Raw genomic sequence first — 15,734 nt, 5'->3', positions numbered from 1 at the left:
GTTTGGGTCACCCAGAATAACTGGTTACTTTTGAAAACCTTTGCCATGCATGTGTTTTGTTTGTTTAGTTCCTTGGGTTTGGTTTGGTTTGGTTTTCTGTAAAACAAAAGTGCCTTGTTTAACAAAAGCATTTCTAAGTACTGTCCTCAGACATTATCCTTTGGCTTACGGAAAGGTACTGCCTTCCTTATAGGAGAACGATTTCTGCTATTTCAATCAGTGAACTATTAAACATTCTTACTAATCGGGAGTGATAAGAAGCACCAGAAATGCCTTCCATTTTCATCAAGCCAGAATCTATTATGGTTAAACATTAGCTGCCATTTCCCCCTTAATTTTAGCATCTGTGCCTGGGTGGCAGTTTGTGGGTGCAAGAGGCTTTGAGCCTGATTCAGTAAAGCTGATGCAGGGAGGTGTGAAATACAACCCCTCAGAATGCCCCTGCTCCAGCCAAGCCCATTGCTCAAGAGAGGATACTCATCCTTTGGGAGGACAGGCAATGACCCTGACTCTGCCCTGTGTCAGAGTACTGTGGGAGGCCACATTTAATTTTCCCAAGGTTCTCTATAAGCTTTGCCAGTGGGAGCTTCAGAAGAGAGCCACTCAAGTCAGTGCTCTCTCTAGTCATCCTCCCCACAGACCATTTTCTGGCTGTGTCACCCACTTTTGAGCCCATGCTGCCTGCTCCAGAAGTAGAGTTTTGGCTACTTCATGTGCCAAAATGAACTGTCTGGCAAAATTTCCTTCATTAAGTCTTCTATGTTGATATCCGCTTAAACCCTTGGGATTGTATTTTTGACAGGGTGAATTCTGCCCTTTGTAGCTAGGTGAGGGCAAATTACAGGAGACTGGTTCCATGTCTGTCATTGCCCAGCTCCCCGCTGGCACATTGCATTCCTAGCAAGGTTTCTTCCTCTGCAGGGATTTTCCTTCATCTCCGCAGCTACAGTACTGTAAAACAGCATGAAACTGTCAAATCAAATGGAAGTAAGTCACTGTTGAGCTTCTGCCTACTACTACGCAAATTGGACTTTGTGGGCACAGCCTCTTCTGTCCCTGCTTTCCCATGATCCCCAAAAGCAGTGTGTACCAACTCACCAGCCAGCCAACACATGTTAACTAGCAACTAGCAGCAGCATAATTGAACAATACAACTTCGTTAGAGCTCACAAAATTTGCATTGGATTAAAATAATTTAGGTTCTTTTACAGGCATTGTCTTCAACTGCTTGTTTTCTGCTGCAGCAATAAAGAGGGCTGAATACTGACTAAACCGATTGGACTGAGAAACCCAAGGTTTATAATCTTTATAATCTGATAGCCAAGGTGGGGCCCCTCTGAGGGCAAAGGAAATCCAAAGAGCGGTTTTCTTTATGACTTAGCTGGCACTGACTGCCTAATCAGTGGTTAATACTGGCTGGGTTCTGCTGTGGAAAAGCCTATCGTGAAATGACATATATTCTTCTTGGTGTTAGGAAAAAAAGGGAAAATGATGACAAGTTGAAGAAGTAGGAGGTAGTGAATAAAATAAGCCAAAATATAAGGAGGAGGAGAAGATGTTTCTTACAATAATGAAATCAACAGTAAATCCAAGCTGAGAAACATTATTAGGAACAACCTGAATTAGTTTTTGCAGGAATATAGTATGCACAGTAGCTTGCCATTAAGTAGTGCTCTGTGGAGGGTGCAATGTTTCATCTTTAATTAAAAATCCCTGTCTTTTCAGATTACAGCAGGGCTTTACTAATGGAAGAAACCTTGAAATGTATCAAACTGAAAGTATTGAGCTTTCAGTTTTGTTAGGACATTCTTCTCTTTCCCATGTTGGCTAATTATTCAGATATACAGTATTTGTATTGACTTAGCTCCTTCTTCCCGGACCTTCTCAATGGGATCCACTTTTGAGAGAGAGTTTGGTTTGAACACAGGAACAAATGAGAGCCCAAAACTCCTTACTTTTACTCCTGACTCTGACACTAACTCTTTTTGTTTCAATTTGGGGAAGCTTCTTAACCCTCTATGCCTCAGTTTTCCCATCTGCAAAATAGGGATAATAACGTTCATCTCCCTCACAAGTGGGTTTACAATTGATGCAGTTAATGAATGAATGGTTGTAAAGCACTTTGAAGACTTTGTGTTTAATAAATTCATTTATTTTCATTAAATGTTAGACTGAAATTAAGTTGTTTGTCACTGGGTGTTTGCATATTGTTCCCTTTGGGCACAATTTTCAGAAGTACCAAAGTGACTTAGAAGCTCAAAAGTGATTTATGCAGTTAGAAGCTTAAGTCCCCTTGACTTTTAGTGAGATTCACATGGTACTGTTTTTGTTCACTGATTGTTTAACTGGAACTTTTTGAACAGGAGAATTACAAATAGCAATTACCGAATACTTGGGTGTACTCTCTCATACCCTTCTTTGCATATGAATTCGGTATTCATTTACAGACTAGCAATTGCCTAAAAATGTGCACAAACAAAAACTCATTTACACACCTTTGTTTGGAAATATAAAGTGAAAAGGTGGGGGTCAAAATGAACAGGTGGTCAAATTTCAAACTAAAGTTAATCAATAGAGTTGGATGAGAAATAGTTTTCCCGTCTGTGAATATTTTCAAGAGTTTGACCTTTTTTCCTATATCGAATCAGGATGAAAACTAGAAATCTTGAAAATATTCAAAACCTGAAAAACCACTTTTATTTTGAGTCAATCAAAATGTTTTGGTTTTTTTTTTACAATTTCTAAATATTTCATTTTCAGTTTCACCGTTTTTTCTTTGGTTCACCTTTTTTTCAGACTAATTAGTTTAAATTTGGAAACAAAAAGTTGTGTAATACCAGAAATTTCTCAAACTTTTTTCCAGTCAGAAAATTTGGTAAACGCAACCCTGTTGTACAGAGTTTCACTTGTGATGAATTGGCATTTTTCAACAAAAAACATAATTCACAGGAAAAATTCCTGACCAGTTCTGTTTGTGCGCCCAGGTTTGCAATAGTTCCTCAGCTCGACATACAGCTTTTGCCCATTGGAAAGAGAGGTATTTAATCTTAACTACATCTGGTTTTAAAACAATACAGATTTTAAATTTAGGATGATATTTTCAAATTTGCTGAGCACCCATTGAATCAATGGGCAGCTGTGGGTGCTCAACAACTCTGAGAATAAATACTGTCCTGTCGGATAGCCATTCAACAGCCCAAGTGAAATGAGTTTGTTTGGTCTCAGGCTAGTTACACAGTGGCCTGGAGTCCATATCTTTTAAAAAACATCCCTTCTGCCTTGGTGCTAATTACAATGCTGGTTAGGAGCATCCGCAGAGACTCAAACAACGAATAGGCTAGAATGATACTCTTAACCGCTTTGGGGTCCCTTTACTTTAAGGCATAGTGTTGGGGAAGCCGACCCTGCGGTTGTTTAATAAGAGATTAGTTCATCCCTAGTTACAGAATACCAAGTGCCATAGCCTTGCCTTTCTGAGGAAATTGACTGGGCAAACAGTAGAACATAGGTGCTCTCCAGGTGTGAGGTGGAATGTCCACTCAGCTGATTTCACCATTCTTCTTGTGAGTTCATTGTCCCTTTCAGTTAGTGTTCTTTTGACATTCTACTGCAGTCTGTGATAACTGTGGGATGTATAAATGTGAGAGCTTAGTGCAGCCTTTGGCAAGTCTCCCAAACAGGCCAGCATGGGCTTCCTGTCAAAAACATTCCAATCTTCAGCAGCTCACAGCTATGCTGCTTCTTTGCCTCTTGTGATAGGTCTTCACTGCCATGGTGTATTTGAATGTGTTAATCCTCAGGAAATGCTTGATTAGTCTTTTGTTTTGGATACAAATAATTTTAAATTGTCACAAGAGCTTATCTTGAAAAAGCGACAGGTGGACAGCTTTGGAGAGCTATGTTACACTATCTTTAAATTCACCTTCATGTTTCATTTCTTATACTACAGTATCTTTTTACACATGCATATACTTTTGTGTGTAGGTCAGCTTCAGATTGTGTTTTTAATATATTAACAAAGGCTAGGGCATTAGGGGAAATATTTGTGTTTTCAGCATAGAATGTAATCTCCAAACTATGGAGAAACTAGTAACAAGTAAATTTCTGTCTTGTTAATTGCATGCTTACCTGCATTGCATATCCACCTATTAAACCCAACGAGTGACCTAGATTTGGTGTTCTCCAGCCTTTTCATTCATTTTGTGTGACCGTGTCTGTACTGTAGGTGCTACAGTAGCACAGCTCTGTAGCTAAGCCTCTGTAGCACCATAGGAAGCGGTTTTTCTGTCATTTTAGGTAATCTGCCTCTCCAGATGGCAGTGGTTACGCTGATGGAAACACTGTCAGCCTTGCATGTCTGTTTCAGGGGTTAGGTCAGCATAACTGTGGTGCTCAGGACTGTGAATTTTTCACACCCTGAGTTCCATAGCTATGTCGATATAATTTCTCAAGTATAGACTTGTCCCAAGAAAGAGCCCCGCTCACTGACCTACCTTTTTTCTCAACCCTCTCTCCCAAATCCCACTGCTGGATTCACAAACTGTTTGATTCTGCAGATACAGGAAGGGCTCTTTAAACCATTGGTGGCTCATCGTGACTCACAGTTTGAGGAAACAGTGACTTAGGCTAATTAGTCTGGTACTTCACAGAAGTCAGTTAGCAGTTGAAGAGAAAGAGAACGCAGTCCTCCTGCTTGTACCCATATTAGACAGTGCTACGCCACCACACTAATTTACAGCGCTCCACATATAACACTGGGAGGCTTTCAGTTCTTGCTGCAGTGCTGCATGTTATGAAAAACGAGCTGCTTGCGCTGATTCAGTCCTGTCATGAAAATAGTTTAAGCTTTTTAGGGACTCAGGATGTCTACTCCCCTACTGCAGTCTTGACTTGGGCACATTACAAGTTTCTACTCTTCTCTTAGGTAACTGGAAACCTCGATCCACCGATCCCCTAACACACAAGCACTTTCACAGTTCTGGACACATTACTGTTCCTGTATTCTGTGTCCTCTGCCCACATCCAGCACTCCTCGGGGACAGGAACCTAGCCCTCCACCCCAGCTGTCATGGCATAGGAGTGTCAGGTGGGGGACTCAATGAAGAGAAGTTCACCCAATGACTTGTCTTTTCAGAAGCAGGAGAGAGAATCTGGAGCAGGGGAGACAGGTGATGAAATGGCTATGCAGAGGGAGTGCAGATCTCCTTTAGCCATGGCTCACCCACAACTGGAGGAGCCAGTTCAGACTTCCCAGCTCCTGAGCTTCTTGTGATGTGGATACTTTTGTCCATTACGAAATGAACTGAGATCATCAACTTATGTCACATAGGTCACCAAACGCCTATCAGATGGTAAAGACTTACCAGCCTGGATTTCATTCATACTGATGACCAGCTGTGTGCGTGTGTGTGTGTGAAGCTGAAGTAAATTGCAATAGTGAGTGGAGCTACACTGATTTACACCAGCTGAGGAACTGTCCCATCAATCCATATGTATGTGCTGTCTTTCCGAAACTGTGCAACCTCCTGCAGGGTAAGCATAGGTGCTGACTCCGTGGCTGCTCTGGGGCTGTAGCACCCACGAAAAAAAATAGTGGGTGCTCAGTACCCACCAGCCACCCGCCGATCAGCTGTTCTGTGGGCCCCACTGATCAGCTCTTCCCCCCTCCCATCCAGCACCTCCTGCCCACCACCAATCAGCTGTTCAGCGGTGGGCGGGAGGCGCTGGGGGGAGGGGCGGAGTGGGAGTGGGAAGAGGCAGAGTGAAGGTAGGGTCTTGGGGGAAGGGGTGGAGTGGGGGCGGGGCCCCGGGGCCCGGAGAAAGCTGAAAGTCGACGCCTGTGAGTGTAAGTAAACGGTTGGATTTTTTTACTTCGTGTGGTGCTCAGATACACCCACGCACGTGTGTGTGTGTGTGTGTGTGTGTGTGTGTGCACGTATACTCACACATACAACACACCTTTCTTGCACCCCATTCTCCCACTACATGACACAGGAAACCACTTTGAAGTTAAAGGGAATTGCTTGTGTTCTGAAGGAGAAGAATCAGTCCAGGAGCAGTTGTGATGTATGAGAGAGAAGAAGCCACATCTTTGTACCTCTACACTTGGAGTGCATCGGTGGACTAAAACGGTTTTCAACTTGTACATGCAGTAGTATAAACAAGTGGCTTCTCATCTGAAGATTACAGCATTATTCAGCATTGGGGAGTTTATCTGCACACAGCAAGTGCACAGATGGTTCAAGAAACAGACGGATTTTGTTGTCTTTTTTGGGGACTGTGGTTTGGGTTCTTACTCTGCTTTGCTCTTGTAAATATTTTATTTGCAGTCCCAAAATATTATATATATCTAAGTTTAGTGCATGACAAGACATGCTAATGGCTTTAAAAAGTACCAAAAATGAAAATTGTGTGTAGCATTGTGTACTATCCTATGGATAATAGCATTTGGCATTGACTTGTGAGGATGGCAGTCATGTTGCAAGGATGAGATAGCAGACAGTCATGAAGGTCATTAGCTAGAACCAAAGAGGATCTTATGTGCCGTTGTGCCAATGGCTCATGGGCCTGTCTGGCTTTGAATGTATCCCATTACCAAACTTCTGATGCATGCAGTTTGCCCGTATTTTGTATTCTTAATGAATTTCATATTATTGCTAAAAGCATAACCATTGCTTGACGACACTTGCAGTTCAGTATTGGCAATGTGTAAGTGACCAAATAAGCAACTGTAGCCAAATTTATTGTCTAAAGTCAAAGCAGAACTATACAGAAAGGAATGAGTTAATAGCACACCAATCCTTCTGAGAAGCTTGTTTCTTGCAGCATGCAGTTCATCTTACACAGAAGGTGTGCTTTGAAATATGTATTCAAAACCACCTCCTTTTATACTAGACCTATTTACAAGTTAGAGGTCTTTCTGTGCACATTACTGAGTTCTAACCCACCAATCTGTATTAGTCCAGTACCTTTCCGATCTCTTGTTTTCTTCCTGGTGCTATCAGCCTGTGACAGTACCTCCCAAGCTTGTACCAGTGCAAAACATTCACATATCTTGTCTTTGCTGGATTTTGTATTTCCCAGTGCCAAAGCTGACTTCAGCTTTGCAGGGTATTGTGGGATACATATCTCTTGATATAAGTAAACAGATCTGTGGAAAAAGTATAATACCATTCAGTTAGCGTAACTTTCAAACACCTGTATCTGCAGTGTAGCCATGTCAGTCCCAGGATATTAGAGAGACAAGGTGGGTGAGGTCATATCTTTTACTGGACCAACTTCAGTTGATGAGAGAGACAAACTTTCAAGCCACGCAGAGCTCTTCAGGTCTGGGAAAGGTACTTAGGCTATGTCTACATTGGCAGTTTTGTCGCTCAGGGGTGTGAAAAAACACCCCTCTGAATGACAGAACTTTTAGCGATGAAAAGCGTCGGTGTGGATAGTGTCCCTCGTTGGGGGTGGTTTTATTTTGTCGATAAAGAGCAGCCACACAGCGCACCTTACAGTGGTGCAGCTGCAGCGGCACAGCCGCACCATTGTAAGGTGTGCTGTGTAGACGTAGCCTGCGAGTGTCACCGCTAAATACAAGATGGAACAGATTGTTTATCATAAGTCGTTAGCACATACTCTACTGTTACCCAAGTGGAACATAAGTGGTGCATAGTCCTTATGCTACTCTTGCACAGACTGAACTTTACCCTGTAATGACAATAAGTACTGATACTTAGCAGATCGTGGGCAACATTAAAATTCAGAATTTGCTGCTTTACATGATGGCAGAATCTTCTGTTCTAAAGATGCTACAGTCACTGCAGGTACCTGGCAGGGAATGTTGATTTATTTTTCTTAAATTTCAACTTTGTGATGTTATGTGCAAGGTGCTCAGGGCAATATCAGTGAATGTATGCATGCTTCAGAGACAGGTATGCTATAAAAGGGATTGAGGAATACATTTCATGAAGCATTTCCAGTTTAGATTGAACTGTTAAAATGTGAGCTGAGATTTCCCCAGTATAGCGGCATTTTACGTAAACTGAATTACATAGATTACAGTATAAAACCCCCTGAGGATCTGCACAGGTACAGGGGTCCGCCCAAGTGGAACAGCTTGTAAGATCAGGATCTCTCTGAGTAGAAACAGCATCCTTTCTCTGCCGGAGAAAGTTGAGCCAGTTTAACTAAGTGTGATTTTAAACCAATTTAGAAAACCGGTGCAACCCCCATGGGACACTCATAGTTTGATTTAAACCAGGTTTATTTCAGGTTAGCTTAAGTCACTTATGAACACAAATTGCCACAAACGCACGTAAGCCACTCTCAAACTGACATGAATGCCCACACAGCCTTTTTTACCTGTTTAAATAAATTGGTTTAAAATCACGCCTTTAATTAAACTTGTGTGACTTTCTTGTGTCGACAAGGCCTAAGCATTCTGTTCAGTGTCATTAATTAGGGCTTGCAGAACTTTTAGAAGAGAAATAAAGAAGTTTAAAAAGATTAATATAATAATAGAAGAAAATGAGGACACAAATACATTGAAGAAACACCACAACTTACATATTGACTGGGGTAAAGTTTTCAAAAGTGCTTAGGTCCTATTTTAAAAGGTGACAGAGGCCTACATTTGTCAGCAAAACATAGTTAACACTGCTTGTTGGGGGTGGTTTAATTATGCCAGCGGGAGAGCAGCTACACAGGAGACCTTCCAGCGATGCAGCTGTGCCGCTGTAAGGTCCGTAGGCACAGCCGTAGTCATTTAGAAGCCTAATGGCTTGTCTGGTATAGCTATAAATTGACTGGCATAGCTAAAGCGGAATAACTACTGCTCTCTAGCTATGTTGGTATAACTCCTCTGTGGGGACACTCAGAACACTTCACAAACAGCAACTCAGTCTACAGATAATAGCCCAAGTTAGGAGTGGCCTCCATGCAGTCACTCAAAGGCAAACAAAATCTTCTCCCTTGAGCAACTACACAGGGTAGCTGTCCCTGTGCTCCCTGCATTCTGGCACTATTCACTCTTGCTCCCTGCCAGGAAGCAGGACTATTAAAAAAAGGGGTCAGCCCCCTCACCAAGCTCACAGAGCAAAGCCAGTGTACTCCAGAGGGAGCAATCTGCTCCAGTTGATGGATGGAGCAGGTTGTACTCCCTTCAGTGCAAGGAAGAATCCTGGCAGACTGTGTCTGGTTCTCCTCCTCCTCGGATGGAGGAGGGGGCAGTATCTTAAAAGCCACAATCTGTGTCTGTCAATGTTTGTTGAGAGTCTTGTTCCATTTGAGAGAGCGCCCTCTGTGGAGTAATAGACCTGCTGAGAGTCTGGATAGAAAACCCTCCCCCTCATTCAGACAAGATCTCCGAAGCGAGAGAGAGAGGGAGAGCTGTAGCGGTAGCAGATTTTTGCTGCAGAGAACATTCCAGAGTACATTTCCGAACCAGAAGAGCGTGTAGAGAGTGCTGGTTTTATTCACTACATTAATTGAACCTCACATCTTACTCCTAATATTAAACATGGCCACGTTGCTTCACTGTGTGCTAGGGACATTTGGCTACCAATTTTCAAATGATTGTAAATTGAGTGTCTGTTCAAGCCAGCCAAGATCAACTGTATTGGATTATTAATGCATACGTGCAAGGAGAATTCAAACAAGGGGTACTTAACATCTTGAAAATGTCATCAAATGAATAGCAGAGGGGGAGAGAGGGTGTTGTTTTCTGTTTTGGTCAGCTTATACGTTTCTGCATGGCTGGATCATATGCTCACTATCCCTAACACACCACTTTTATTTTCCTTTCCCCCTGCTGATGAGGCCAGAGATGTTTAGCTGTAGGTCTCTTCACTGTTAAACACTCTGGCTGTCTCTCTACTATGAAAATGAACCAGCTCCTTCCTCCCAGTGCTTCACACTCAGCCCACACTCAAAGTGTTTGTCTTGTGGTGGACTTGACTTCTACACAGGGTCAACCATGCTTAATACCCAGTAGTAGTGCCCTACCAAATTCATGGCCATGAAAAACGCATCACAGACCATGAACTCTGGTCTCCTACCATGAAATCTGTCTTTTGTGTGCTTTTACCCTATACTATACAGATTTCTTGGGGGTTCTGACCCAAAGGGGAAATGCAGGGGGGTCACAAGATTATTTTAGGGGGGTCCTGGTATTGCCCCTCTTACTTCTACCCTAACTTCACAGCTGGGCAACCAGAGAGCAGCAGCTGTTGGCAGGGTCCCCAGCTCTGAAAGCAGCGCCCTGCCAGCAGCAGCATAGAAGTAAGGGTGGCAACACCATACCATACCATGCCACTCTTACTTCTGCACTGCTGCCTTCAGAGCTGGACGGCCGGACAGTGGCAGCTGGTGACTGAGGGCCCAGCTCCGCAGGCAGCAGCACAGAAGTAAAGATGGCAACACCATACCATGGCCATCCTTACTTCTGCGCTGCTGATGCCAGTGGCTCTGCCTTCAGAGCTGGGCTCCCTGCCAGCAGCCGCTGCTCTCCAGCTACCCAGCTCTGACAGCAGTGCCACCACCAGCAGCAGTGCAGAAGTAAGAGTAGCAGTACCAACTCCCCCCCCCCCCCCTGCAATAACCTTGCAACCCCCTCACAACTCCTTTTGTGGGTCTGGACCCCTATAATTATAACACCTTGAAATTTCAGATTTAAATAGCTGATATCATGAAATTTATGATTTTTAAAATCCTATGACCATGAAATTGACCAAAATGGACCGTGAATTTGGTAGGGCCCTACTCACTGGAGCAAAATATCTGAGATATTTTCTAGACTTTCTCCAGTAGTACGTGTATCTCTCTCCACTTGCTACAACAGGTGTTGAACTCTGTTGGCCCAGTCCACACCAGTAGAGTGACCGTTTTCAACACCAATTTTGGGGGAAAGAAGATATCTCCAAAACCCGATTTTGATGTCTGTCAAACATGGCTCATTTTTCTGGTGCAGAAGCAGCTGGTACTGGAGCCTTTTAAACCACGTAAAGGAACCAAGCACAAGCTTCACAAGGCAATGAGCCTCCTTGTTTACTAACTTGTCAAATACAAACTAGCACACTTAGGCTAGGCAGATTTGATCCAAACTTTACATTCTAGAACTCAGAAACTTGTCATTTTTCCATTGTACCAGGTACACTGTAGTGTGACCTGAAGGAAAATCAGCTGCAGAGCTCTAAAAAACAATGCTTGCTAAGTCAGTGGTAAAACCAGAAACACAGGGTGGAGGTGTGTGTGGTGGTGTTTTCAGTTTTCTCAAAATCTTTTCCATCAGGTATTCTAAGGGTGAAATTCAACTCCGTGACCTACAGTGGTGGTCTGTTAGTACCACTGTGGATCTCTATTGCTATTCTGCACATTCTGTGTGCAGAAATGTTAGTGGGAGTTTAGCATGTAGAATAGAGATGCACTCTGCAGATTAGGGAGGAAAATTCAGCCTTGTGTTTTCAGACAAGCTGTGAGGCTTTTTGCCTGGTGCAAAATCAAACAGGAAGAGCTTCGCTTTGTAGTTAGTAATTCCTTTTTTGCTTGGTAGGGTTAAGAGAGAAGAAAAGTGACACAGTGACAATTTCGAAGAGCCTGTTCCATAACCACAATAATCATGTGCTCTTATAATAATACTCAGCTCTTACATTGCATTTTATATCCACTGATCTTAAAGCGCTTTATGGAGGTGGGCAAGTATCATTACCCCCACTTTAAATATGAGGAAACTGAGGCCCAGAAGCTAGCCAACATCACACAGTGGTAGATCCAGAAATAGAACACAGCTCTCGTGACTCACAGTAAAATGTCCTATCCACTGGGCCAGAATACTTCTCAAAGGAGAAGTGTGCTACTAAAATCCTTCCTTTTTCCTCCCTGCAAAGGAAACTGAACTGTTCAGACACGTTTTTTTCTGCCAGGGTAACACTAATGTGTATGCATATTTTTCTGTCTGTGTTGGAAGTGATTACTCTTGGTGTATTTTTCATTTTTAAAGATAAACTGAGAGAGTTGCAGTTGAATTTAAAACACTGGAGCTATGTCAATTTACATCAGTTTAGAATTTTATATTTCTTTACTTGTGTTACTTTCATTGTTAAAAATGAAATAAGTGTTGTAATCTCATTAGCATTTTGCCATTAATCCTATTTGTTCATATTGTGCATTTGTATCCATCTAGACCAGTGGTTCCCAAACTTGTGCTGCCGTTTGTGCAGGGAAATCCCCTGGTGGGCCGGGCCGGTTTGTTTACCTGCCGCCCCTTGCCACTTCCAGCAGCTCCCATTGGCCTGGAGCAGCGAACTGCGGCCACTGGGAGCCACGATCGGCCGAACCTGCAGACACAGCAGGAAAACAAACCAGCCCGGCCCACCAGGGGCTTCCCCTGCACAAGCGGCGGAAAAAGTTTGGGAACCACTGCTCTAGAGAATTAAACTAACCTCGTCACTTTCATTTTTATTCAGCCTTTAGTTTAATTTAACCAGCCGAGTCACTTCCACTTTGTGACTCTCTTGCTGTAGCACAGTGCTGCAATGTTTGGGTGGCAAAATTTAAAAATAGTTGGAAGAAGACATAACTGTCCAGGCTGTGTGCAGGAAACTTCCTCCCGCTCTTGCGCAGCTGCATGAAGGCTATCTACAATAGCATTTGCTGTGTGTCCCAGTCTCTAGGGAGGGCAGGGACTGTTCGCGTCTGCTCTCCCCACCCCCAGGAGTAGGTTCCCCAAAAGAGGACAGGGAATGGTGGGGATGAGTCAGGCTCATAATCCACCCCTTCCAATGCATAAAGCAGGGTTGGGGTGATGGGGGTGGGGAAAGCAATCTTCTCCATAGGATGGAGCATATGGTATACACAGACACCCTTGTTGTGCAGAGATTCCCCAGAAGAGACTGTATGCCTGAAGTACAGTCTCCCCAGTGTTCCTCCTGGGATAAAGCTGCTTGGGGCAGCTATGTAAATGCCACAGACTGGACCAACATACATTTATTATTTTAACCAAAATATTTTCATGAGTGAAGAGCTGCTTTTCTCTCCATGTTAAACTGATAAGGAGAGCCTTCTGTGGGCAGCGCAAATGGTCACCTTAGTAAGAATGACTCTGTTAGGGAAAATGGTGTCAAACTGTTGTGGAATCATATGGCAAAACAACAGGAGTAGCAGCTGATAGATATAAAGTCCATCTACATTTTGAGCTGGAGGTATAATGCCCAGCTCAGGAAGGCATATTTGTGCTAGGTCTGATCTAGCAGTGTGCTAGAAATAGAAGTGTAGCTGCAGTGGTGTGAGCGACAGGAGGGGCTAGCTGCCCCACATACAATCCTGTCTGAGACACTCGGTACGTACTCAAGTGGCTAGCCCCTCCCGCTGCTTGTGGTGCCATGGTTGCGCTCTATTTTTAGTGCGCAAGCTCAATCAGAGCTAGCACAGGTATGTCTACCCAAGCTGGACATTACAGCTCCAGCTCGAAGGATAGACATACCATTTGAGTTAACTTTTCAGCTTTGTCCTCAGAAACAAATTCTTTAAATTGTGATGCATGCCTCATCGCATCAGACTCAATCTGAACCCTTTATGTATTTCAGGACTGTGCTGGAGTCTGATCCTTATTCCTCTGAGGGCAGGTCTACTCATAAAACACTGCATCGGCACAGCTGCGCTGCTGTAATACTTTAATGAAGATGCTCAACACTGACAGGAGAGAGCTGTCCCGTCAGCATAGCTAATCCATCTCCATGAGAGGTGGTAGCTGTGTTGGCGGGAGAAGCCTTCCTGTTGACAGAGCACTGTCTATACTGGGGGTTAGGTCGGTGTAATTATGTTGCTCAGAGCTATTAGTTTTTCACACCCCTAAGCGACGTAGTTATACCAAAGTAATTCTGTAGGGTAGACCTGTCCTGAGTAACCCTTATGTGTGGAGGCCTCTTAAAGTCAGTGGGATTCCTAAGCATCACTAGTGGGAGTAAGGGCTGCCAGATGAGGCCCATAGTGTTTTGCAAATTTTCAGATCAGCCCTTCAAATTTGGGCACTGATGAAAATTATGATAGGTGGCAGCCTTAAGCAGTGTGAATAAATGTTAAGTGCCCACTTACACTTCTAGGCTGAGCTTAGTGAATTTGGAGGTTTCTGCTTTGTGCGCAGTCAATGTTGATCACAGCAGAAACACACAGGCAACATTGACGGTCTCTAAACAGCCTTTGCGTACAAGAGAAGTACAAGTGGAATTAAGAGTGGGTGCTGAGAAGGAATTATACCTGTACCTGGTTCATCACTATCTCTGTTGATGGCTAACTTCCATAAACATTAAATATCCCCTACTTTTTTTCAGCTGGTTTTCCTCTACCTGGGGCAGGAGCATAAATCTTGGGGTGGGGCAAGTAGCAATGAATTGGTCTGTGTTACTGATGCTTTTCTGTCATAGTACTGTTATTTTTCTTAAGAAAAATGAATGAGATGTCCAGTGAAATTAGCCAAAAACACATCAAAGAGAGAACAGGCCATATTTTTTTCTCTGAAAGTCTTTGAAAGCTCTAAGCATTCTTGTGACTTGAGTAAATATATTCTAGTGAAATAACATTATATTTATGGTCTGAACTTTGCTTTGTGTTTACTCTTAAACCACTGATTATTGGTAAAGGAATCAAATAACCATAGTTTAAAAATATATATATATATATATCAATAATACATAGATACCATCACCTAAATTATAGTAATATATTTCCTCTGTGATGGGGCCTTTATTCTTGTGATTAAAATATATAGGCTTATATTTTCAAAAGTGTCCAGTGATTCTGGGTACCTTAGTTTTTGGATGCTCATATTGAGACTTCTTAAGGGCCCTGATTTTCAGAAAGGCCATCTGCCTCTGGAAATCAGGCCCCTTTAAAGTGTCTCAAGTTCAATACCAAACATCACTAGTCACTTTAGGCCATGAGGTCTCTGGGAACTGACGTACAGCTTATCGTGGATGTGGTTACATTTCCAACGTATGAGTAATGACTCGTTTCCTAATTTCTGCTTGCAGTATCCATAATGGAGTAATAGCAGTGTTCCAACGTAAAGGGCTCCCAGACCATGAACTTTACAACCTCAACGAAGGAGTTAGGTGAGTAACACAATCAGAGAGACGTTGCAGCAGAGTTTTTAGCCGCTGTTGTTGGCTAGCAATCATTGCTGACGACTTCCACAGTGAGGCCTTCTTTCTTCAATTGTTTGTGTTGGAACTGATAAAGAATATCATTAATCTGTCCCTACTGGTTAGGTGTTGGTTCCTGGTCAGCTGTATTTACTGCAGGACTTTTGTCTGCACATCAGAGGGAAAAACTAAATGTAGTGACCTGCCTGTGTCATGGAAACAAATATAGTCCTGTCTCAACCAGTCTGTAGCAGTCTAGATGACATTTAGAAAACCAGAGTGTAAATCCAGAGCAACTGTGTTAACCCTTAGTGGAAAGAAAAGGAGTACTTGTGGCACCTTAGAGACTAACCAATTTATTTGAGCATAAGCTTTCGTGAGCTACAGCTCACTTCATCGGATGCATGAAGTGGAAAATACAGTGAGGAGATCTCCTCACTGTATTTTCCACTTCATGCATCCGATGAAGTGAGCTGTAGCTCACGAAAGCTTATGCTCAAATAAATTGGTTAGTCTCTAAGGTGCCACAAGTACTCCTTTTCTTTTTGTGAATACAGACTAACACGGCTGCTACTCTGAAACCCTTAGTGGAGTTACTCTTGATGTGCT

The 15,734-nt window shown here is 43.0% G+C and overlaps 1 protein-coding gene across 3 annotated transcripts in view; it reads left to right on the top strand.

Moving 5' to 3' along the window:
* PRR5 (proline rich 5) overlaps positions 1-15,734 on the top strand; it is a 128,141-nt gene that overhangs the window by 56,198 nt on the left and 56,209 nt on the right. For all 3 annotated transcript variants that reach the window (XM_074936598.1, XM_074936613.1, XM_074936606.1), the window contains one exon: positions 15,015-15,095. In XM_074936598.1, the coding sequence (XP_074792699.1) occupies positions 15,015-15,095 (81 nt within the window). The remainder of the gene's footprint in view (positions 1-15,014; positions 15,096-15,734) is intronic.

This window comes from Natator depressus, chromosome 1 (genome assembly GCF_965152275.1).
Source record: "Natator depressus isolate rNatDep1 chromosome 1, rNatDep2.hap1, whole genome shotgun sequence".
Lineage (NCBI taxonomy): Eukaryota > Metazoa > Chordata > Testudines > Cheloniidae > Natator > Natator depressus.
Note: the sequence above shows the minus strand (reverse complement) of the source record. Positions and strands in the feature narration are given on the sequence as shown.